A 25,496-nucleotide genomic window follows, 5' to 3' on the forward strand; every position below is an offset into this window, starting at 1 on the left:
TTGTTTAACTTGTAACATATAAAAAGATACTGACTGTCGTAGTGATGAACAAGAGAGATATAGATTGAGATGTTAGAGTAAACAGGTAGGGTGATAGTGGACACACTTGCCTAACACCCGTGGAGGCTTTAACAGTCATGTTGGGGACTTTAGCCGACCCTAAACCCTGGGTCAGCTGAGCTCTACCCCTCACCGATCCAAGCTCTTATTATATAAGTCAACAACGGCCTAACGCGTGTGTTTCGTGGTAGAGAGAAATAAGGGTAATTAGGTCAATTAGTGTTCCACTTATGTACCACTTAACCCTAAGTCCGTCATCTCAAGGTTACAGGACCCATAAATTAGGCCATTAAGTGGTAACCTAAACTCTCCCTTTAGGTTACAAATATTTGTCCTCTTCCCCTGAGCCGAACCCTTGTGCAGTTCTCTATGTCTAGTTCTCTGATCGATGTTTCAACAAAAAAAAGTGTGACGACAAAGATTAAAAAACGTGGAGGTTCAATATTCATCCCAGATGAAATCATGACGAAAATACTTTCAATGTTAGAGGTGAAATCTATCTATAGATTCAAGTCTGTATCAAAGAAATCGTGTTGTTTACTTTCTGATCCTTATTTCATTAAACTTCATTATACTCGATCTATTCAACAAAACAAATTTAATCTCATTCTCATATACTCCAACAAAGTATACTCAATTGATCATGATTCATTGACATGTATTAAACCTCTTGTAATGTCCCATCACAACCCACTCTTCTCTTTTGGATATGGTAGTATAAACTTAGTTGGTTCTTGTAATGGTTTGTTCTGTTTTACTTCTAAAACTTTTATGAGACTTAGAATTAACCTTTGGAACCCATCTACTCATGAATGTAAAGAACTATCATCACCACCAATAGTTTTAAGTAACGTACCACCATATTCCAATTTTATCTCGTGTGGGATCGGTTTAGGTTATGATTACAAAACTGACGATTATAAGATTTTGCGTATTGTAAGCATGTCGAATGACACAAATAATATTTCTTGTAGTGCTACACTTTATAGTTTACGCTCTGGGTCGTGGAAAGCTATTCTAGACATCCCTTCCAAACTTATTCTTGCACCTTTTATTGTGTCTTGTGCGCCTGGTAATGATGGAGATTTTCAGTCGATGGGAACTCCTATACCTGGTATACTCGTTAACGGAGCTCTTCACTGGATGGCAACTCCCTCTGTCCAAGGACAGACAACCACTTATTATGTTATAGTTTCTTTCGTTATGGTTGATGAGATATTCAAACAAGTGCCACTGCCAAAAGATTCGAATGGAAAACTCGTAACATCATCAACAACACTGGGTGTTCTGAACGAGTGCCTTTGCTTAATTGACAGTATACGATACGTTTCTACTGATGTATGGGTGATGAAGGAGTATGGGGTGAGTGAGTCTTGGACTAAACTATTCACCATTCCCATATATAGTCATGACATTCGATCCATTTGGCCGATTAAGTGTTTAGAAAATGGTAACATGTTGTTACATAGAGATCGGGAGGGCTTAGATTTATATGACATGCAGAAAGGAACTATGATATCTAAGTTAAGAACCTCAGATCCTATTGAAGCCATGATTTGTGTCACGAGTTTAGTTTCACTAAATTGTGGAACTTATTTGAATAAAAACTGGCACAAAAGGAAGCAATAACAAGAGAAGCAGTAGAAGAAACTTACAAGGATAAATCTACCATGAGTCGGCGACTATTAGTTTATATGCTAACATTATATTTAAATTAGTATTCTATTTCAATTTGGCCCCCGCTTTGGGGCATAAAGAATAACCTCTGGGAAATAAATACTCCCACTCATTGTTACCCTCTCTCTCACTATCTATTTTTACTGCTCTCACTATATATGTCTCTCCATCTCTAACTGTTTCTCTCCCAATCTCTCATTGTTTCTGTCACACTGTTTCCCTCTCCCTCTCTCTCTCTCTCTCACTGTTTCTCTCTCATTATTTCTCTCTCTCTCACACAAAGACTGTTCCAGCTAAGGGAAGTGTTTCCGTTGTTGAAAGCAGACCTGATCAAAGAAGGATTTCGTGGCCACAAAATGTTTCGTGACCACGGAATCTGTGATCTCCATATAGAGAACTATATAGACCGCAAGAGAGAGTGAGAGATGGAGACTGTGATAAAGAAAGATAAAGAGAGATAAAAACTGTGAGAGCGAAACATGTAGTGAGAGAGGAGAGAGAAGATAAATATTATGAGGCAATGTTTGATCAAGTCAATTTTTGATTAAAAGAAGAATATGTCATACAAATTAATATTCTCCAAAGTCACAACCTTCAATTTTTTATGCCCAGGAGATTTTTATTTATTCTCCAAAGTCACGACCTTCAATTTTTACACACAGTGTCGAAATTGCAAGAATTCCAAACATGTTTACAAGTTATTAAACTATATTGGTATCTTTTATCATGGCATAGTTAGTTTTTATGTTTACAACATCAAATGATATAAAGGAAATGCAAGCCAGAGGAAATTAACACAACATCCATACTTTTGTACATAACGTTTGGTCACGAAGTTTCCCTTCCGTTGATAAACTCACTATTTGTCCCTTCCATTATTCCAGCTTATACTGATTAGAAGCGAAGGAACTGGTTGCATTTTGTCTAAATTGCTTTCATGGTGAAGAGAGAACCAAGAGTACATAAATTTGAAGCACTCTCCATTAGTTTTGGAAAATCAGAGATCTTTTTAGCTCTAATACTCCTCCTAAGCATGGGAGAATCATTTCATAACCCTCAAAATCCATAAGATTAACCCTGAGGATAATTACTTGGGGAGGAAATGCTTTAATGGAAAAAGTCTCCTTCATGTTAGAAAAAATGAAGACCAGATTAAACCTTTCTCTCAGGATAGTAGACTGGAATTTTTTTTTCTAGAAAGATGTAATATATGGATTATTGTGTCTAGGCAACACTCAAAAAGTCGAAATTTACATATTAAATAACATCGATTCCGAAGAAAACGATAAGACTGATAACGGTACCCCTATGAAAATTCTTGTTGGCAAAGCCAAAAAATAAATTAAAGTCTTGACCTCTACAATTATTTGCTCATCCGAACTGGAACTATTTTTAAATATTTTTGTGTTTCGCTCCTTCACAATGCCCACCATATAGCAGGAATGGTCATTACTCAGTATCCCTTTCTAGTGTCCAACTTATCTATCTTCCATCTTGATCAAAGTAGGAGTGACGGGAGCGCAAAGCATAACTAGGGGTGGCAATTTGGTCCGAACCGGTGGGTTTTTTCCCGAACCCGCCCCTAATGGAACGGGTTTTACCGCCCCGTTTATTAAATGGGACGGTAATGGTATGAAGATAAAACCATTTACTGGGTTCGGGGCGGGTTTGGGATTAGGTAGTAAAACCCGCCCCGCCCCGATTATATATGTTATGTATTATATATACAATAGGTTTCTAAAACTTTTTATCTTATATCATCAATTTAACTATTTTATATTTTATATTATGTAATAAGTTGTAGTGTTTATAGTTGATAAAACCAAAATGTTATAAAATTTTGTTCATAATATTTATATTATTTTGATTAATCTAACTTATTTGAAATACAAATATGAAATTTATATTTAAATCCGACCCGCCCCGCACCATTTCATGTTAAACGGGGCGGGGCGGGTCGGTAATGGTTAAGTAATTTCTAATCGGAACGGGTATGGTAATTAAATACCCACCCCGGTTAACTATTGGGACGGAAATGGTAAAACCCGTTTACTAACGGGGCGGACTTGGGAAAGAGGTAACCCGTCCCAAACCCGCCCCGTTGACATCCCTAAGCATAACGCCCCGCAATAGTCGCAAGTTTGTTTATAGTCGCGATTGTTGTCCTGCACAAGAGAAACAGAACCGTGAAGTCCAAGGGCACCGGGGATGGTGTCGGCCAAGGACCCTCCGACGGTCAAGTCAGTAACTTAGTTCGATAAAATAAAGTAAATAGATCGAAGATGGAGTATTAATGATGTTAGTGTCGTTGTAGCGTCGAGGTGGCACGACTCATAGAGTGGCCTGAGCTCGATTCTACGGAGTGATGAGTTGGGGTAGCTTCGGGACTACTTGACTGGTAGAGAATACTTCTGGTTATGGAAGAGTAGGATTCTGCTTGCGGAAGGGTAGATCTATGCTTGCAGAAGGGTAGACTAGCAAGGTACGAGAGAAACGAGAAGCCTCTAGTAAGTTTTGGTGTGGTTTCGTGGATGCTTCTAGCTGGAATCTCTGCCTTAGGCTATCTTAGATCAGAGGTCTGTCGAAGGAGATGACTTCTAGCCGGAGCTTAGTATAGAGTGAGTGAAGTGATCAGGTAAGAGTCTCCGGAGTGCTAAGTAGAGAATGAGTAAGTAGTTTTCGAGTGAGAGTCTGATCTCCTTCCAAGAGTGAGGTTTTCCCTATTTATAGAGTGTAAAGGATAGTAACCGCTCTTGGGGCGCAGGTTTGTTAGATCCGCAATAGTAGGATCCCACTAGACTGCCTCCGTAGCCGTTGATCTCTTGAGAGGGAAGGGTAGCCCTACGATAACCGCCACCTTAGTTTGTTCGTTGCCACTAGAAATGGTCCACTACTCCTTTAAAGTAGTGCAAGACTCGGTCTTTTACCATGACTCCAACGTGTAGCAGAATGCTAGGATTGGACTGACTCAATCTCTAACAACTTGGTCACGTGTACGCACAACTAGCTGGAGTGTGGGTGGATCGTCATGGCAGACCATATCTTGGCATGCCAGGAGCGTGGGCTAGCTTGAGTAAGCATGCTTAGACTTTCTAGGCTTACGAGGCGTGTTGGGCTTTCGGTGGGCTTCCTTGCTAGACCATAGAGGCTACTGAAGGCACTCCCCTCATGTTACACGAGGGTGGGCGCATAAGGAATGCCCAACGCTTTGCCAATACAATATATATCTCCATCTTCTTCACGCACCAATACCACCGGTCCAGCACCGCCGTCGCTTCCACCGACTTTGCCAGCACCGATGTTCATTCACTTAAGCTTCTCTTCTAGGGTTTCGTCATCTTATTGTTACTAGAACAAGAAAAAAGCAACAGTTGTAGAGAGAGAGAAAAAAACTTCTAAAAGAAATCTAGGGATGGTAGAGAAACCTCAAGCAATTAGGTTTTGTATTGTCATGTTAAGTTGCAGATTAATGTGAATTTGGACATGATTTTGAGAGATTCAACCTTGGTTGATCGAGAATGCTCCTGAACTTTACCCCCATCGCACCAGAGGTAAAAACAATAAAAACCCAAAACCCTAATCTTTGGATCTTTTTTGTATCTTTTTCGTATCATCTACTTTAGGTCTATTTGTTGTTTCTCCCTCAACTGATTTCATTGTTTTCAGAAGTAAATGACAAAGAAGCTAATAAGGTTTTTTTTAATATCTCTTGTGTTTAGTCGGCTTGGTTTTCCAGAGAGATGGCGGGAGAGAAATGGAGGTTGGAAGAGACGGAGGGAGGAGATTACGGTTTGAAGAGTCCTATGCCCTAGAGTTTATTATATTGCTCTTTTTGGAGGTAATTTTAAGAAAATTTGCCGTGTCCAACAAAATAAAAATGAAAGTGAGGGTATAAATGTCAAAACAATGATTCAAACATCATAATTGAGATTCTTTTTTTTTGTTAAGGATACGTCACAATTGAGATTGGAAAATAAGCATGACTTGTAAATAAATTTAGCCAATTCAGATTCAGCAAGTTTAGTTAATCAAATTCAGATTCAGACACAAAAAAGAAAAACACATTAGTATACAGGTCCACGACAGGCTTAACGTGTGTGTTTGGTGGTAGAGAGAGAAATAAGGGTAATTTGGCCAATTAGGGTTCCACTTTTTTTTTGAAACGAAGGAAACAAATTCCATTAATAAGTGATTGAATCACAATGTTTACATGGATGAATTCTTATTTCTCTCCTCTGAAAACTTCATGAGAGTTACATGCCTTTAAATGCAAAGTGCCTCATGAAGAGAAAGAAATTGCACTAGACACAGACACTATTGGGATCCTAAAGATCCGAGAAAAAAGACTCTAAAAGTCTGACAAAAAAGATTCTAAAGATCCGTGAAAGGAGACCCTAAGGGTCTGACTAAAAGAAAATTACAACAATAATAATTGAAAATACAAATTAAGAAAATACTAAATTTACATCCCCTTCGTTTTCGCTGGAAAACCGTCATTGTCGCCGGAAAACCACCGCCGGAAAACCGTCGTCATCTCCGGATAACCATTACCACCGTAGAAAAAACCGCCGTCATCACCGGAAGGAATAATCAACTCAGCAAGTCTCAATGAGTCAATTCCTTCTTATTTGTTATTGATGAAAGTGATTCCTTGTTCTTTCAATCCAGATCTTCATTGTTAATCATATACAAACCATAACCAAAGTCATCTCCACCCTTCGCCGGAAAAGTCTACCAGATCTGAAGCACTCCACCACCATCACATCGACAGACAACCCAATCGCACCAAAGATCACTCGAAACCAGTAGATCTGAAATACTCCACCACTACCAGATCTTGCATGATCTAATAGCCCACCGCGAAACAGATTTACAGATTTACAGGTTTACAGATTTACATCTTCAAGTGTGCACTTACCCATTCATCTCTTTTCAATCTGATATAATAAGCTTAGTTGGTTCTTCTAATGGTTTGATATGTTATACTTCTGGAAGTTATCTTAGTCATAGTATTAACCTTTGGAACCCACCTATTGATGAATATAAAGAACTACCATCACCACCATTAGTTGAAAGTGACATACCATATTTCAATTTTTTCTCGTGTGGGATCGGTTTAGGTTATGATTGCAAAGCTGACGATTATAAGATTCTGCGTATTGTAAGCAAGTCGAATGACAAGAATAATAATCTTTCTTGTAGTGCTACACTTTATAGTTTAGGCTCTGGGTCGTGGAAAGTTTTTCTAGACAATGACATCCCTTGCAAACTTATTCTTACATCTTTTTTTGTGTGTGGTGAGCCTGTTAAGGATGGAGTTTTTCATTGGAGTGGAACTCCTACACCTGGTATACTCGTTAACGGAGCTCTTCATTGGATAGCAACTCCCTCTGTCCAAGGAGAGAGAGCCACTTATTATGTTATAGTTTCTTTAGATATGGTTGATGAGATATTCAAGGAAGTGCCACTGCCAAAAGATTCGAATGGACAACTCGTAACATCATCAACAACACTGGGTGTTCTGAACGAGTGGCTTTGCTTAATTGACAATATACTAGACGTTTGTACTGATGTACGGGTGATGAAGGAGTATGGGGTGAGTGAGTCTTGGACTAAACTGTTCACCATTCCCATATATAGTAATGACATTCGATCTATTTGGCCGCTTAAGTGTTTAGAAAATGGTAACATGTTGTTACATAGAGATTGGGAGGGCTTAGATTTATATGACATGAAGAAAAGAACTATGATTTCTAAGCTAAGTTCCTTAAGTCCTATGGAAGCAATGACTTGTGTCAGGAGTTTAGTTTCACTAAATTCTGGAACTTATTTGAAGAAAGACTTGTACAAAAGGAAGCAACAACAAGGGAAGAAGTAGAAGAAACTTACAAGGATAAATCTACCATGAGTTCGCGACTATTAGTTTATATGCTAACAATATATTCAAATTAGTATTTCAATTCGGCTCCGGCTTTGGGGCATAAAGAATAATTCCGGGGAACAAATTCTCTAGGGAATTCATGTTTTTTTTGTACATTTTTTTGCATATTATTTTTTAATCGAAAAATTAACTTGATCAAACATTATCACATAATCTTCATCTTCTATATCACCTTCACCGTCACAACTTCTCACCACCACCAACCCGACCACCATTGTCACCTCTTCTCTCTCCTCTCTTCTCTCTCATTGTTACCCTCTTTCTCTCACTATATATGTCTCTCGATTTCTCAGTGTTTCTCTCTCAATATCTCATTGTTTCTCTCCCTTTCTCTCTCTCACTGTTTCTCTTTATCTCTTATTGTTTCTCTCTCTCACAAACCGCAAGAGAGAGATGGAGAGATAGAGATTGCGATAAAGAGAGATAAAGACTGTGAAGCGAAAGAGATAGTGGGAGAGAGAATGAGAGAGATAATGTGAGACAGTGGGAGAGAGAGATAGTAAGGGAACGAGAGAGAGAGAGGGAGAGATAGAGGGAGAGGGAAGATGAAGATTATGGAGCAATGCTTGATCAAGTCAATTTTCAGATTAGAAGAAGAATATGTCATGTAAGTCAAGGTTTATTAACTAATTCTTTATCTCCCAAAGATTTTTCTTTATTCTCCAAATCCGCAGCCTCAATTTTTACCCAAAGTTCTGAAATTTCAAGAAATCCATACATCGATCTTTACAAGATATAAAACTATAGTGGTATCTTTTATCATGACATAGTTCGTTTTTATGTTTACAACATCAAATGATATAAACGAAATGCAAGCCAAAGAAAATGAAAACAATATCCATACTTTTGTGTATAACGTTTGGTCATTAGGTTTTCCTTCGGCTGATAAACTCATTGTTTGTTCCTTCCATTATTCTGGTTTATACTGATTAAGAGCGAAAGAACTGATTGCATTTTGTCTAAACTGGTTTCATGGTGAAGAGAAAAGCAAGAGTACATAAATTTGAAACACTCTCTGATCAGCTCATTAGTTTTGGAAAATCATGAATCTTTTTAGCTCTAACACTTCTCCTAAGCATGGAGGAATCATCTCAACAATCCTGAAAATCCACAAGATTATCCCTGAGGATAAATACTTGGGGACTAAATTATTTATTGGAAAGAATCTCCTTTATGTTAGAAAAAATGAAGACTTGATTAGTTTTTATAAGAGCAAACTTTCCTCTCAGGCTAGTAGGATGGAAATTTTTTTATTTTTTTGAGAGAGAGGTAATATATTGATTATTGTGCCGAGGCAGCACTCCAAAGGTCGAAATTTACATGTTAGATTACATCGACTCCCTAAAAAACAAGAAGACTGATAAAAGTACCCCTATGAAAATTCTAGTCGACAAAGCCAATGAATAAACTAAAGTCTTGACCTATATAATTATTTGCTCACCCAAACTGCAAGTATCTTTAAATATCCTTACGTTTCGCTCTTTCCACAACACTCACCATGTAGTAGGAATGGTCGTACTTAAGTATCCCTTTCTAGTGTCCGACTTATCTATCTTCCATGTTGAAGAAAACTTTCATCTGATTTGATATTGTTAGAGAATAGTAGTCAAATGAGTTATCTTAGATAGTCCCACATTGGATGGGCTATTGTTAGTGTTGGTTTCTTAAGCCTTTATAAAGGCTTCATATGTAATAGCTAATTATCCAACTATCAATACAACTCTTCTCTCCCTCTCATATTTATTTTATCTTACATGGTATCAAGAGCTTATATACTCTAAAGAGTTCGATCCTTGGGTTTCCGATTAACCGGCGGCGGTAGTCCGTCAATGGCTACCGTCCGCCGGAGTGTTGCCGGATAGTTTTCTAGTTTACTTTTTCAATCTAAATAAGTTAAATTTTTTTTTTTAGTAGTCAAGTTTCAAATATTTTGATTCTTCATGTAAGTCTTCAACAATGTATGGTTTTCACCACTAAAAGTTTGAAGGATTGAAGATCAATCTCTAACTCTTAGATCTATCTATCCTTACTTATTAATAGTAGGAGATGAAGATCTAAAAGAGTAAAGCAAACAACTATATTTTGTTCAACTTTCATGGTGGTCTTCTTTTAAAACCCACAATGTCAAACCCAAATCTAATGGTTTCTTTCTCTTTCAAAATCAAACCCAATATCAAACCCAAAATCAGATCCAAAATCAAATCGAAATGTTGTTCTTCTTATTTTTCAGATTCTTGTAATGATTTCTTTCTCTTTTTCAACCCAAATGTAAAACCTCTCTCTCTCTCTAATGGCTTTTTCTCTTTCATTCTCTACTCCACTAGTCTATTCTAAAACCCTTGTTCTAAAATCTGAATCTCTACTTAAAACTCTTGGTTATTAAAGACAAAGAGACAAAGATGGAGTTTTCTCATGTGTTACTTCCATTTCTTCTTCTATTATTTTTTTTTTGCTTCTTACCATCTATTCTCTCAACTCTAATAGACTCTCTATTCTAGCTTCCAAATCATCCATTACTACCAACCCGTAACACACTCCGATTTAACTCCCTCTAGCTGGTTCGGATTTAACTTCCTGTAACTAGTCAGTTACGGAATCCGATTTCTTCTCCTTGTCAAATTTCTCTCTCATCTAATACCTTCACTAAACTAATCCATTTCCATCTCTTTAATGCAACTTCTCTCATCTCTTCAGATCTTTCTCAAAATATATTAACTTGTCTATTCCAGGTCAAATCAAAACCCTAAACTACCTTTCTCGTCTTAATCTTTCTTCACATCTCTTGAATGGGTTTCAAAGGTTATACCCCAGATTCAACAGGAAACCTATTTTGAAGTTTGATTTGAGTTCTTTCAAAAAAAAAAGTAGTTTGATTTTGGTTCAAAATAGTTATCTTATAACTGAAAGAATACAAGAAAGTATTATGGGTTTGGAGAGAGTTGGGTTCCATTATTCTTAATAGAGAAAGAAAAATCAAAATGAGAGCTAGGGTTTCAACTTCTATGTACGTGGGTGCCTTAAAATTTCGTTTATAATGTTAAAGTTGCTGGACCGGGCCTTCTTCTAATGGTGTGTTTTTCAAGTTCGTCGGGCCTTATATTGGTGTGCTCTTACAGTTCATGGAATCTAATGTGCCTAAGTTGTTATAATGTTGTGTGGTGGTGTATTCAAAAAAAAAAAAATGGCTTCTCTTTGCCACAACTCTTCATTCTCCTTCAAGCCCAAGTAGGCTAAGCTATTAAGCTTTTCTTTTCTCTATCAAGCCCAAATGCCAAGCTATTGAGCTTCTCTCTTTCAACTATTCTCATTCAAGCCCAAGTGGGCTAAGCTATTAAGCTTTTCTTTTCTCTCTCAAGCCCAAGTTGGCCATGCTCTTAAGCTTTTATCTTTCAACTCTTTCTTTTTCAAGCCCAAGTGGGCTAAGCTATCAAGCTTTTCTCTTTCAACTTTTCTCTCTTTCAAGCCCAAGTGTGCCAAGCTATTAAGCTTTCCTCTTTTTCATCTTTCTTTCCCATTCTCAAGTGGGCCTAGCAATCATGCTTCTTCTTTCTTGTTTAAAGTCCAAGTGGGTCAAAACTACCACTACTCTACATCTTATTTCTCTCAAGCACACACATCAAAAGCTACAGCAACATTAATAGTACGAATTTGAAGCATCATCAAGGAAAATCTACTCAAACTCATGGTCTTCCACACTTGCAAGTCCCATTAGTTTGACGGGGAGTATTATGGAGGAAGCCTATGGAGGAAGCCAAATCACCATTGATTCAAGAGAAGAACAAAAGTTGTTTTGCCTTTTTTATTAAATGTTAATGTAATGAGTGAAGTTTTATTGTACCAAACCATTGCACTTATCAATCTTGATAAGTACATTGGTTTGAGGGGGAGTGTTAGAGAATAGTAGTCAAATGAGTTATCTTAGATAGTCCCACATTGGATGGGCTATTGTTAGTGTTGGTTTCTTAAGCCTTTATAAAGGCTTCATATGTAATAGCTAATTATCCAACTATCAATACAACTCTTCTCTCCCTCTCATATTTATTTTATCTTACAGATATACTTCTGAAACCGAAAATTGTTTGTGAGAAAAAAATCTCATATTTTTTGGGAAACTGATTAGTTCAGGAGCAAATGATTTGCATCTTCTTCTGCACACTGACTTTTTACGCATCTATGAGGAATAGAGTAACCCCCTTTTTTTCGAAAGATCTAAAGTAGGGATTGATTTCAGTATTGCTGCCCAAGTAATAATGGAGACTTTCTCTGTATCCTTCGACGCCAATTCTTTTTATGGGAGACGATGACTGATGATACTTGAGGAACTGATGAAATCATGTAGCGAGTGTAGCCTGAAATATTTTTTCTTAGTGAGGGTCCACATTCTGCTATCTTCCTCCATTGACAGGAAAGGAGGTTATCCAATTTCTGTGAGTAGGTTGATCAAACCTGCATATTTAAATTTTGAGTATGTTGACTTATGCCCAAGTTCCATGTTGAATTACCTTCCTTGTTTGTTGTTATGCAATCAAAAATTTTGGCATTCTTTCTGGATGAATATCTCCACAACTCACGGTACTGTTCTTTAAGACACATTACATTTCAAAATATTTCCAAAACCGAACTCTATGTCTTTTGAATAGATATATTTGAATGAGAGACAAGTTTATTTCAGTGTGTGCTTTTTGAATCTATTTATATTAAGGGGGCTTTAGTATTTTGATTAAAGTAAGGATCGCGAGAGAGCAGAGCGTAACGCCCTGCCATAGTCGCGAGTCTGTTTATAGTCACGATTGTTGTCATAGTCAACAAGGTTGAAATTTCCAGGAAAAAACTTTGATTTAGGAGGGCGAACCTGCCAGTGAACTGACCGTACCCCAAACTAACACAGGTGAACAAGTAGAGTATACTAGGGCGCTTGAGAGAACCATGTCGAAAGAACTCGGCAACATGGCCCCATAACTTTGAGAAAGGCCCATCTAATGAAGGAGATGTCCTTTGACCAAAGATCCAATTCGAGCAATTTGTCGGATAGGACAATTGATGAAGAAGATCATCAAGTCCGGACGATTTAGGGGTCGTAGTGTTTAGCTAGAAACCAACTACGATCGTCGAATTACTAAGTAATTCGCGGCTAACTTCGACTAAATCCTACATCGGGTTACACCAAAGAATGTTTATTTGATCGGATGATATAACTAGTCGGGATGAGACATATGATGTTGGTAAGACCCATAAATATGTCACATAAGCCTAAAAGAAGTCTATGCAAAGATAGCACAAAAGGTCCAAAGAGTATTTTGGGTCGGACACCAAAAGAGGTGATTTGGGGCCCAAAAGGGGACAACCATGCTTGGTCGCGTACCCCTATAGGAGTCGGCCAAATCTTCCCAATATGGGCCTCATATGGTCGGCCAAAGCAAGGAAAAGGTGAAAATAGAAAATAGAAACCTAATCAGGGTTGGACTCTAACGTAGGGTTCTATATAAGGTCTTAGGGACTTGAATAAGGTGTGGAACTTCTCAAGAAGCTTTCAACCTCTACAACAAGTAGAAAAAGAAAGAGAGATTATTCCCAAGCTATCTAACTAGTTATAAAGAAGAAGGAGTTCTTCTAATTAAACCACCATTGGAGTTCTAGCTAGCAACAAGGTGGGAGATCAAATTGAGCATTCGGGTGTCTTGAGTAGAGGAGCAACACTTGGAGCTCTTGGTCTTCGCATTCGATTGAAAAGGTTGGAGGGAAAATTTAGCAATTAAGGTAATCTCTAAACTCTTAGTTAATTATTAGCTTATGCATGAGAACCTGAGAAATGCTAGTGTTAGACATTAGAGCAGAACCTATGTCCGAGATTCTGTTAGTAACACTATGTGACACCATAATCCTACATCTAATACATTCTAACCAGTCTTATCAACCTTCGGCAACTAGTGCACAAACAGAAGATTAGAAAGGACTTAAGAACAACACTTAGTTCGCTAGCAGGGAAAGATCTACCAATCAACTTATGGTATGAGGCATTTTTAAATTAACAAAATAAACGAGAAATTGATTTCCAGCATCCTACACATATAATAGATTTGTTTTTTAGGGAAAAAGTCAAGAGTGTTACCACCAAATTGGTACGATGGAATTGATTAACTTACAACCATCAGCAGCCTCAAAGTTCCAAGTGTCATGTTTTAGTCTCCCCTAAAAGATTAAAACTAACGTTACATTTCTTCAGAGAGAATTTTGTTGGGGCAAATCCTCTGCTTCTCATTCTTTGTGTTTGAAAGCTTGTAGCTCATTAACTTTGCCAAAAGCAATAGGGAGTCTTGATTTCAAAAATATTGACTCTGTCATTACTTGGGAGATAGCCAATAGGTTCAGAAACGACATTAACATTTCAAAACGTATACTCAGCCCGCCTCCTGAGATTCCCGCCTCCTGAGATTCCCGCTTGAACCGCATGTGAGAGAAACCCTTGTTTCTCTCTCTACGTGAGTGAACATGTGAGTGGAGAGAGAAACAAAGGTTTCTCTCACATGCGGTTCAAGTGGGAGTCCCTAGAGGCCGGTTGTGTAGCCTCGTTGTTAACATTTGGTCAGACAGTTGGGTGTTTGACAAGGGCGGAGTTATGCATAGACCATCCCTGGCTGCAGCCAGGGATGGATTTTTGAATATGTAATAAAAGATGCTTAAAACTTTCATCCTGAACTGAATAGCTCAACTGGTTTGTATTCTTGTCTAAGTTATGTACTCTTGAGAGGTCGGGAGTTTGAGTCTCCCTATCTTCTGTTTTTCGAGTAAAACTCTCGTTTGGAGAGAGAGAGAGAGTGTAAATCTCTTCATAGATCACTAGATCAATGTAGATTTTGAATGAACATCTATAAATATATTGATAAAAAAGTTAATCTGCTAAAAGTTAATTAATTCAATGAATGTTAAAATTTATCTAATTCTCTTGGTATTTTTATATTTTGGCTCATAAAATCTTAAATGCTTATATACGGAGTTTGGAATAATTAGGTCGAATAATGGCCACTGACCTAGTCCATATTTCTTACGCTAGCCAGGCCTAGGTCTGATTCTTGGCTCCGCCCTTGATACCCGATCATCCATCCCATTCTTATCTGAATATTGCAACATACATTAATGCTTCATTAACTTAAGTTAAACCGATTCTAAGTCCACAAAATTAGTGGGACAGAGACACATTGTATTTCATGAATGCTATTTTCCTAGAGAACATATCATAGGGGTTAGCGGGTGTGTCTGCACTCTCGTGGTAGAGAGAGAAATAAGGGTAATTTGGTCAATGAGCGTTTCACTTATGTGCCACTTAACCGTAAGTCCGTCATCTCAAGGTTGTAGCAAAAATTAGGGCGTTCATTAGTAACCTAAAAAGGACTACTGTTTAACTCAACCGACCTTTAAACCTTTTTTTTTGTTGAAAGACCGACCTTTAAAGTTAACCATCAAATACTAGAAAATCTAATCTCTCTGTGTCTAGTTCTCTGATCGATGTTTCAACAAAAAAAATATGACGACAAAGATTAAAAAACGTCGATGTTCTATATTCATAAAATTCCCGGATGAAATCATCACGGAAATGCTTTCAATGTTACCGGTGAAATCTATCTATAGCTTCAAGTCAGTATCAAAGAAATTGTTTTCTTTATTCTCTGATCCTTATTTCCTGAAGAGAGATGCTGAATCACAAAAGATTTTATCATATTTTAAATTGATTTGTTCTTTGTCTTTTTAAATTTTTGCTCTTGGGGCTTATGTTGATCATTGACTCACGACACATATAGACGTCCTTCTCGGATTAACCAGTCCTAGGCAATGCTTTAGGCATCAGAGTTGTTAGTTCGCTTAACACCTCGAACCCTTCAAGCTCGCCACTGAAGTTTGAAATCCAACTCATCGGATAATGTAGATTATATTTTGGTTAATCTTGGTTTGTGTTTGTTATTACTATGGATTAATGGTTGCGGCCAAAAAATTACTAAGTTGTATCTTGCCTTTTTGATGCAGGGGCACCCGGCGTGGACACTTTTATCGTGGACCTAACGGCCACGTAGGCCAACCGGTCATATTGATTAGTTTAGGAAGTCCCAAATTTAGTATGATTGATAAAGAATCTAGGTTTAGGAAATTATACTGTTTTAGTATTTCCAATAATTGGAAAGGTCCAGATTTGAGTCTATCTATTTAGGAAATTGCAGTCTTTTAATTATTTCGGAAAGTCTAGTTCTAGTCTATCTAGGAAAGTATGTCATCCTACAAAAGGAAGTCCAGTCTGTCTTTTAATTTCATATTGAAGAGAAAATCCCCTTGAGTTTAATAAAGTTTATCAGTTTTAGAGTTATTTTAATCTTTCTTTCAATTGTTCTTCGTTTATTAAATTTTTTTTCCAGACGAGTTAAATCAGTATCAATCATATTCTGTTCCTCAATCGGATTATAATCAATCAGATTATACTCTTCAAGGAATAACGAATGGATGCTTATGCGCATCATGTTTGTATGAGAATAGAGATTCGTACGATTATCATTGGAATCCGGGAGAAACTGTACGAGAAAATCCATCTGCTTATTATCTGACAACAACCACTCCACCTCAACCACCACCACCTCCGTACTCTAATTATACACCACAACCGTCTACTTGTCAATACCAACCGTCAACACCACCACCAGTGTGTTATATACCATCACCTCCATCTTATTACTTTCCAACACCATCATCAACACCACCACCACCACCTCCGTAGTCTTATTATTCACAACCGTGTTCACCACCTCTACCATCTTCGGCACCGCCACCACCAACACAATCATCTTTTCTTTACTACTCACCACCGCCACCACAACCATCTTTTTCAGAAACGGTTTTATCGCTAAAGTCAGATTTGGATAAGATACTACATATGGGTAACGACGTCAAAACAATAATACGTCAACCATCTTCCTCGCCGATTATATCTTTTCTTCAGGAAAAAGAAAAAAAAGAGTATGAAGAAGTTGAAGAAGATGCTCACGAAGAAGTTGAAGTTAAAGAAGAAGAAGAACATGAAGAAAAAGAAGATGATTATCGAGTTGAAGAAGGTCCACACATTGAACTCGAGGATACTAAAGCCCAATCATTAAAGGTGGTCAATCAAGAATTTATTCCTCCACCCAGTAATGATCAATGCCCATTGCTTAATCCACATTGCTATCACCATCTCCACAAACAATGCTTACCTAGGCCAATCATCGAAGTGACTACTAATCATCAATTGCGACCGGAGAATCGATTCAGAAGATCACTTGAGAGGAGTTCTTTTAAAACCTCAACTCCCGATCGACATTTTCATCGTTTGCACTCAAAAACAATGTTGCGGATGAGAGGTCAATTGTATACCCTAGCAAAAGATCAACAGGGGTGTAAAATATTACAAAATAAACTTAAAGAAGGAACAGAGGAAGAAATCAATTTGATTATCTTCAAATTGAAAGTTCATGTAGCTCAACTAATGGCATATCAATCCGAGAATTATCTTGTTCAAGAACTTTTAGCTGTTTGTGATGAAGAAAAGATTACTGCAATTCTTCACTTTGTTACTAGAGATCAATCTGAACTTATTGGTAATTTTTGTGACACTCGTGGACCAAGATGTGTACAACAATTGTTGACTTATTTGAAGACACCAAAACATATTAATCAATTTATTTCGGCTTTGAGGGTTGGTGTTATGATGAATGATGAGCGTGTGGGTTTGAGGTCAGAGACGAAGGAATTTGTCTCCATTAAATTAAAGAACGAAGGAAGGGAGGTCGAAACGGAACACCTTAGAAAGATCATTGAGATATGTATTTTTGCTACGGTACCTTCTACAAAAATAACTACATCGGCCAACAATATTATTTATGGGGCTATGTTAGTTCAGAAAGTAACTAAATTTCTACGTAATTACCGAGTTACGGTATATAAGCTTCACGAAGATGAACATGGGAAGACCGTTTTTGAGTGTCATATCGACGCTACGTGTTTCAATATCGATAACTTTTTGGGAGTTAGTTATGCTTCTACTTTAGCTCTTGACGAGGAATCTTGGGAATTAGCTACAATTATTCTTACTTCACACTTGTTCAAATTCCTCCACATGTTCTTGAAACTTATAAAGTGGTTGAGTCTACCGTGGGAAGACGGCGAGATCAATGTTGTTAATTAACTTAAGTTAGGTTGGAGAGTCTCATTGCAATATAAGAATCAGGTTGGTGATTTCTTGCATATTGGTGTCTTTCACACTCAATGTAACAGTCGTTCGAAAAAGGAATTATGGATCACCATGGCATATCTCATCGTATGCGGGAGCATCAAATTGTTTTCTTCGTCGAAACGGTTCGGGTCGAAACGGTTCGGGACGAACCTCGTGGGAGAAGGGGAAGCTGATGCAGGGGCACCCGGCGTGGACACTTTTATCGTGGACCTAACGGCCACGTAGGCCAACCGGCCATATTGATTAGTTTAGGAAGTCCCAAATTTAGTATGATTCATAAAGAATCTAGGTTTAGGAAATTATACTGTTTTAGTATTTCCAATAATTGGAAAGGTCCAGATTTGAGTCTATCTATTTAAGAAGTTGCAGTCTTTTAATTATTTAGGAAAGTCTAGTTCTAGTCTATCTAGGAAAGTATGTTATCCTATAAAAGGAAGTCCAGTCTGTCTTTTAATTTCATGTTGAAGAGAAAATCCCCTTGAGTTTAATAAAGTTTATCAGTTTTAGAGTTATTTTAATCTTTCTTTTAATTGTTCTTCGTTTATTTTATCGTCTTCTTTATTTCCGCTGCGTTCTACATCACTTTTAATCTTCATCCTCATCTTCCACTAAGTTTATCTTCTTTATCTAGAGATTAACAAACAATTACGAATCACAAAAAGCATGTCACCAAACTCACGGAAACTAAAAAGAAATATGATTGATCATCAATTTGATCTCCCGCATTCGACTTCAATTTCTTCTAGATCCTGACCCGACAAGTCGGTCTATCGGGACTCGTTTCGGGCATAGTGTCATTATTCTTGGTATAGCATTGTTGAAAGGTTTGAGATCTGTCCACCCGATCTCTTGAGTTGTCTACACAATCGTTCAAATCCGGTCTCTGGAGGGTGCAACCATATGTGGTCGCTTGTTATTGATTGGTCGTCAATGTCTTGTACGACAAGAAACCACCTATAACTATCGCGGGAGTCACCACAAGAGGTTGTCCACAACCTCAAGGTTATAGCATAAATTAGGGCATTAAGTGGTAACCTTAAAAAGGAACCGACCTTCAAACTCTCCCCCAAATATATATTTGTCCTCTTCACATAAACCCTTGTTCTACCATTAACCACCAAATACCAGAAGATAATGTCTACTAGTTCTATGATCGTTGTTTCTAGAAAAAGTACGACGACAAAGATTAAAAAACGTCCTGGAAGTTCAATATTCATAAACTTCCCAGATGAAATTATCACGAAAATACTTTCAATGTTACCGATGAAATCTATCTATAGATTTAAGTCTGTATCGAAGAAATTGTGCTCTTTATTCTCTAATCCTTATTTCATTAAACTTCACAGTACTCGACCTATTCAACAAGACGAAGTTAGTCTCATTCTCATATTCTGCAACAAGGTATACTCAATTGATCATGATTCATTGACATCTAATAAACCTGGTGTAATGACTGATCACAACCCATTCATCTCTCTTCAATCTTATAATACACGCTTAGTTGGTTCTTGTAATGGTTTGATCTGTTTTACTTCTGGAACTCATTATAGACATAGTATTAACCTTTGGAACCCATTTACTGATGAATATAAACAACTACCATCACCACCACCACCAATAGTTGAAAAAGACTTGCCATATTTCAAAGTTATGTCGTGTGGGATCGGTTTAGGTTATGATTACGAAGCTGACGATTATAAGATTTTGCGTATTGTAAGCATGTTGGATGACAGGAATGATAATCTTTCTTGTAGTGCTACACTTTATAGTTTACGCTCTGGGTCGTGGAAAGCTTTTCTAGACATCCCTTGCGTACTTATTCTTAAATCTCTTATTGTGCCTTTGACGCCTGTCATTGGAGTTTCTCATTGGATGGTAACTCCTACACCTGGTATACTCGTTAATGGAGCTCTTCATTGGATAGCAACTCCCAAAGGACAGAGAGCCACTTATTATGTTATAGTTTCTTTTGATATGGTTGATGAGATATTCAAGGAAGTGCCTGTACCAAAAGATTTGAGTGAAACATTTTCGACACTATCGTTAAAAGTGGGTGTTTTGAAGGAGTGGCTTTGCTTGTTTGATAATATATGGAATGTTCGTACTGATGTATGGGTGATGAAGGAGTATGGAGTGAGTGAGTCTTGGACTAAACTGTTCACCATTCCCATTCATGGTGAAAACATTCGATTCTTTTGGCCTCTTAAGTGTTTAGAAAATGGTGACATGTTGTTAATCAGAGATGCGGAGGGCTTAGATTTATATGACACGCAGAAAAGAACTACGATAACTAAGCTAAGTACCTCAAGTAATATTGAAGGAGTGACTTGTGTAAAGAGTTTACTTTCACTAAATTCAGGAACTTATTTGAAGGAAGATCACTCTCGCGACTATTAGTTGTTTATATGCTAATTCTTTATGCCCCGGAGTTTTTTTTATTTCTTCTACAAACTCGCGACCTTCAATTTTTACACAAAGTGCTAAAATTTCAAGAATTCCATACATCTTTACAAGTTATTAAACTATAGTGGTATCTTGTAAAAAAGGAAGCAACAACAAAGAAACTTACAAGGATAAATCTATCACGAGTTTGCAATTATTAATTTTGTATTTTATTTGCCAACAATATATTCGAATTAGTGTTTTCATATTTTGTATCTTTTATCATGTCATCATTCGTTATTATGTTTACCACATCAAATGATATAAACGAAATGCAAACCGAAGAAAATCAACACAATATCCATACTTTTGTATATAATGGTTACTAGTAATTGTTTCAGTGTATTCTTTGAGTAATTCAATGACAGGAAGAAAGACTCAATATTGTAATGATAAGGATATCGCCGATTCAAGTTCTTGTAGACATATACTGATATATAGTTTATAAGCTTTTAAGAAAATTGAACTCTAAATATCTCCAAGAAAAAAAAAATCAAAGAAACTCATGAAATCTTGAATGACAAGAAGCACGAAATGGAAAAAAGATGAACAAGAAAATCGGTAACCTGTATAACGACCATCACCACCAACAGAAAACTATTAACTTACTCCCCCTTCCCTTCGTCAAGTACCAGATTGCTCAGAGCCCTGAAATTAGTCAGCAATTACAAGAACAACTTAGAATCCATCTATCATATAACAAACAGAGAAGAGTAAAAGTAAACATATCGTATTATTTCATTAAGTAGAAATTCACTGTTTTGGTTGGTTTCCTGAGTTGATTTTTACCCTGAGTGATTGGTAAAGATAAGAAATCTAGTTTCTAGTCATACCACTAGAGTTTCGTTCACAATTTTCATACTTATTCAGAAGATATTTCAATGCATCAACTAACAACTATTCCGGAGCTCAAGAAGAACAATTGTGCTCAATGTTCCGGCTCCAACTACTTAGTAAGAATCATTACTTGAATGCATCAATAATACCTAAATGTATTGATGCTTGTCAAAGCCAAAATGAATTTGAATCAACCTAAACATTACAAGATAGTAGTTTAATTAAGTTGTGAATTAGCAACCAAAAATCATTAATGGCCTCAGATTAGCAACACTCTTGGCCGTGCATCAGAATCTTTAATAATATGAATCAATCTACAATCTTGGCAATACTAACTAATTTCTTCTCTGATTTCCTATTTAAAAGGTTTGTTTACATTCCTTACTACGCCTATTCATAACATACTCTACACAAGCATCTAAAACTCATAAACAGTAGCACAAGTGAAGCGTATCAAATTCTCGGCGGTAGACCCGCTGGCCCTTTAAAACCTAAACTGACAAACCATAACAAACTTTTTCCAACAAATGCTAGAATTGAACGCTTATCTTGTCAAGAAAAAAGAGAATCTAAACGAGAGTCAGTAAAACATAAGAGCCCTTTGCACTCAGGACTCTGGATCCTAGATTTAAATTGTTCGTTCCGCTCCTACACCAGATATTACCTCAGCCAAATCCGGTTCCATTTTTTTTTGAGAAGGGACAAAAATAATTTTATTAATCAAAAGAAAGAGGAATAGCAAGAAATACACTAGAATAACTCTTAAGGTTCTAAACATGCTCGAAGAGAGCCTCCCAATTCAAAGTAAAGTCACTAAAGGAAAGATGCCAATTTTGCTTTTTGCCCAAAAGAAAACAGGAACGGAAGAGGAGAGTATCTAACTAGTTTCTTTCTCCTTTAAAGGTACCCCTATGCCTTCCTAATGGTCCCAAGAATAGCATGAGGGAGGAAAGACCATATGTTTTTCCTATTAGCTTGAACAGGAAGATGCTCCCACCAAAAAATCAAGCTTTTGATGTCCCTCAGAGCAACCCAAGTGATATGGGTCACTTTAACAAAAAAATCCAAATTTTCTAGGCTATGAAACAATGTAAAAGGAGATGGTTAGTAGTTGATTCCTCCCGTTTGCATGACAAGCACCTATGACCCAAATACCTCCCCTTTTCTTAAGATTACCAATCGGGGGATCTTGCTAAGACAAGCCGACCACACAAAAAAATTTACCTTCATTCCCGGGTCTTTCTCTTTCTTCCAAATGCCTTTATATGGTAAGTCCATGGAAGTATTTATGACTTCGTGAATTCCAAATAAATGACTTAACAGAAAAACCTATATCCTTACGCAGCACCCATAGTCTCTTATTTTCTTCTAAAGGTGGAACGTGGTGATCAATCTACCGAAGAGACTTGCAAGAATGTCAATCTCCCGAATCATTAAGATTCCTTCTTAATCCCAAATCCACGAAATTCAATCCTCATTCCGAGAGTAGCAATCAGAGACGCTGGACACTTTTTTGTTAGAAATGTTGTAAATAATGGAGTATACTTCTCGAGGAGAGTTCTCTGTTAAGCAAAAAGATGTATACAAAATTTAATCCTTGTGCCATTTCCCGCTTGAAGTTTGATGTGCTTGTTGAAATCCTTACTACGATTACAAATGCTTGTCAAATGGTGCATCCATATGGTTGGTAGGTTCTGTAGCTTCCCGAGATCCTCGTTGAAGAAAGTACTTTTATTTAATTATACAATCCCAATGGCTAGAGTCTTCATACCTAGTCAACAAGACCATTTAGAAAGAAGTATCGATCTCAACATTTTTTAAAGTTTTTGAAACCCAAACCCCCAAACTGATACGGCCAAGTATGTTCTTCCCGTTCCACCCAATGGATCTTCTTAACCTCCAACTCTCAGCTAAAGGAAAGTCGTCATCTTAGTTTCCGTGATGTGGACAACAGACATTGGCATAGCGAAAAGCTAAAGGAGGTAAATAGGTAAAGCCGCCAATGTAGATTTAGAGAGAACCATCAACAATGTTACCACCTATGGAAAAAAAATTGCACTTCCAAGCGGAAAGCTTCCTGTTGACTCTTTCGTTTACCGCATCCCAAAGCGACATGAGTCGTAATGCCTCGAGAATTAACCTTGAGCCCACAGAAAATTTCAAGCCAAAAAAGCACATTGTTGAGGAGATTTGCCTCGAGAAAGAATTGAGTATCATCGGCAAACCGTAAGTGAAAAATCAAAGTTCCATTCTCTACCACCTTGAAGTCCGATAACCAACCTATTTCCTCTGCCCTTCTAACAAGTAAACTCAAAACCTCTCCCACAAGAAGAAAAAAAAAAGGAGATAGAGGATCACATTGACATAAGCCTCTTCAGCTACCAAACTTTCTAGAAGGGACTTCTGTAATAAGTGTACCAAAGGAGGCTTGTGAAATTAACTTAAAGATCTGAATCCTCCATTTATATCCGAACCCCATTTTATCCATAATATTGTAAAGAACATCCCAACTAAGACGATTGTAAGCTTTATCTGGACCCACCTTTAACTATAACTTCATTATGCCCCTAATTTCGCGACAATACCCCATCTAAGATTCGTCACCCCCCTACGAAAGCACCTTCTAGTGGGGAGATCAAAGAAGATAACACCTTAGACATCCTAGTGGCAAGGATTACAGAAATGATCTTATATGTGCTCCCAACAAACTAATTGGTCTATAACTGTAAATAGTTTGAGTTATTTCCTTTTTAGGAATCAAAACAAGAAAAGTGTTGTTGGGACGCCAATGAAGATGACCAGTCTCTCAGTCCAATTCCACTCGCAAATGCAGTTTGTTCCAAGGACCAGCAAAACCGAGACAAAACAATCCGAATTCAAAATTTCTCTTGAGTCAAGTAAAAAATTAATTTAATATAAACCCCTCCTAGAGAGGTGGTTGTAAACCCGACAACACGGGACAGTAACACAAAAGAACGCCAACAAGATGTGAACAGTTCATCTGACAAATGAAACCTTCCCCATACAGAAGAAGCACACTCACAACCTAGGTAGTTAGTGATCAATATAATTATCTCATCATAATTATATGATCAATAGACTAAAAATTTTTATTCTGCTATCGACAAAATGAACTACCTTGTTCTTCAAAATAAACAACAGACATTAACCATATATTTAGGGATCATATTCGATCGCCGCCCAAGTCAAATATCTATACTTAAAATAAATTGTTCTAACCCTCATAACCCCATTATATTAGGTATAATTCAAACATGCATGCATCAATTAGAATCAGATCTCAAATTTATAGCAATCTATGCAATTCAACCTAATTCATGCTACCATTCACTTCAAAATTCAAATTTTAACCAATTATGAAATGAGTTTGATCAGAGTACAAGTTAAAAAGAACTTACTTTTTGTGCCGCCGACTACGTTTAGGAGCCCATGCAACCAATTTAGAAAGAGGGCAACCACATCTAGCCCTAAATAGCAAAACTGCCCTTCCATTAGGTGGTGCCATTTTCCTAAGTTCAGATCTCAAATACTCATAATCAGGATTATCTTCAGTTCCACCTTTCAAAGGAAGATTATCAAATTCATCAGGTAATAATGATTTCAAATTATCTTCAGTTTGTAATTGTAAATCAAATTCCATCACATCTTTCAATCCTTTACATCCTGGTTTCTTACATTTTCTTGACCTATAATTACAACAGATCTTAAGAGAAATCAAAGACCCAATCAAGAATACTAAAAACCCTAAAATGAGAGTAAATGGGGATTGAGAATCAAAGTAAGAGAGAAAAAAAGATGAGGGTATGATTTGAGATAGAGATTGAAAGATGTAAGAGAAGTAAGAAGTCAATAGAAATGAGCCTGAGAAAAGAACTAACATGAGGATCAAAATGTCTAATGTGGCAGAAGGAGAGTGTTTACATAGAATAGATGAATTAGGGTTAGGGTTTGTTGAAGAGGGTTTTCTGGGTTTTTGATGAAATTGTGGAGGGGCTGGCATGGCGGAAACAGAGGAGAGAGAAATAGGATGATGATGATGATGATGATGGAGCATGTTATAGTTTGCACCCTTTTAGAGAGAGAGAGAGAGAGAGAGAGAGAGAGAGAGAGGTGCAGGTTAAGGACAATTTAATGAATAAACAAAGTTGATGGGTTTCTAATGAAGGTGCACACGTTAAGGTAAGGTTTTCTTTATTTACTTTTTAGTCCAACATTTCAATTAAAATGAGATCTTTTATTTTGTTGCAATTAAAATGAGATCTAGCTTTG

General features: G+C 37.2%; 4 protein-coding genes across 4 annotated transcripts; 3 read left to right on the plus strand and 1 right to left on the minus strand.

Annotated features, from left to right (window-relative positions):
- The first annotated feature begins 429 nt into the window (after nucleotides 1-429).
- Nucleotides 430-1,689, plus strand: LOC147570068 (F-box/kelch-repeat protein At3g06240-like). Its single transcript, XM_086663823.1, has one exon. It carries the CDS (start codon nucleotides 430-432, stop codon nucleotides 1,687-1,689), a length of 1,260 nt encoding a protein of 419 aa, XP_086519949.1.
- Nucleotides 1,690-5,491: 3,802 nt separating this feature from the next.
- LOC147570069 (F-box/kelch-repeat protein At3g06240-like) lies at nucleotides 5,492-7,615 on the plus strand. Its single transcript, XM_086663836.1, has 2 exons — nucleotides 5,492-5,575; nucleotides 6,572-7,615. Exons 1-2 carry the CDS (start codon nucleotides 5,492-5,494, stop codon nucleotides 7,613-7,615), a joined length of 1,128 nt encoding a protein of 375 aa, XP_086519962.1.
- Nucleotides 7,616-18,920: 11,305 nt separating this feature from the next.
- On the plus strand, nucleotides 18,921-20,577 carry LOC147570070 (F-box/kelch-repeat protein At3g06240-like). Its single transcript, XM_086656649.1, has one exon. It carries the CDS (start codon nucleotides 19,062-19,064, stop codon nucleotides 20,322-20,324), a length of 1,263 nt encoding a protein of 420 aa, XP_086512775.1. The 5' UTR covers nucleotides 18,921-19,061; the 3' UTR covers nucleotides 20,325-20,577.
- Nucleotides 20,578-20,654: 77 nt separating this feature from the next.
- On the minus strand, nucleotides 20,655-25,331 carry LOC147570071 (uncharacterized protein At5g19025-like). Its single transcript, XM_086656650.1, has 2 exons — nucleotides 24,626-25,331; nucleotides 20,655-21,017 (listed from the first exon to the last, which is right to left on the minus strand). The coding sequence occupies exons 1-2, from the start codon at nucleotides 25,279-25,281 to the stop codon at nucleotides 20,975-20,977; spliced, it is 699 nt and encodes a 232-aa protein (XP_086512776.1). The 5' UTR covers nucleotides 25,282-25,331; the 3' UTR covers nucleotides 20,655-20,974.
- Nucleotides 25,332-25,496: the final 165 nt, after the last annotated feature.

Source organism: Eschscholzia californica, unplaced genomic scaffold, assembly GCF_041429995.1.
Source record: "Eschscholzia californica isolate CP2 unplaced genomic scaffold, dmEscCali1.0.p SCAF_1, whole genome shotgun sequence".
Classification (NCBI taxonomy): domain Eukaryota; kingdom Viridiplantae; phylum Streptophyta; class Magnoliopsida; order Ranunculales; family Papaveraceae; genus Eschscholzia; species Eschscholzia californica.

Coding starts and splice junctions, on each gene's coding strand:
- LOC147570069 (XM_086663836.1), top strand. CDS start 5,492: ATGGAGGTTGGAAGAGACGGAGGGAGGAGATTACGGTTTGAAGAGTCC. Junction 5,576..6,571: donor TTATATTGCTCTTTTTGGAG/GTAATTTTAAGA, acceptor CACCACTACCAG/ATCTTGCATGATCTAATAGC.
- LOC147570070 (XM_086656649.1), top strand. CDS start 19,062: ATGTCTACTAGTTCTATGATCGTTGTTTCTAGAAAAAGTACGACGACA.
- LOC147570068 (XM_086663823.1), top strand. CDS start 430: ATGTCTAGTTCTCTGATCGATGTTTCAACAAAAAAAAGTGTGACGACA.
- LOC147570071 (XM_086656650.1), bottom strand. CDS start 25,281: ATGCTCCATCATCATCATCATCATCATCCTATTTCTCTCTCCTCTGTT. Junction 21,018..24,625: donor CGTAGTCGGCGGCACAAAAA/GTAAGTTCTTTT, acceptor GACTAATTTCAG/GGCTCTGAGCAATCTGGTAC.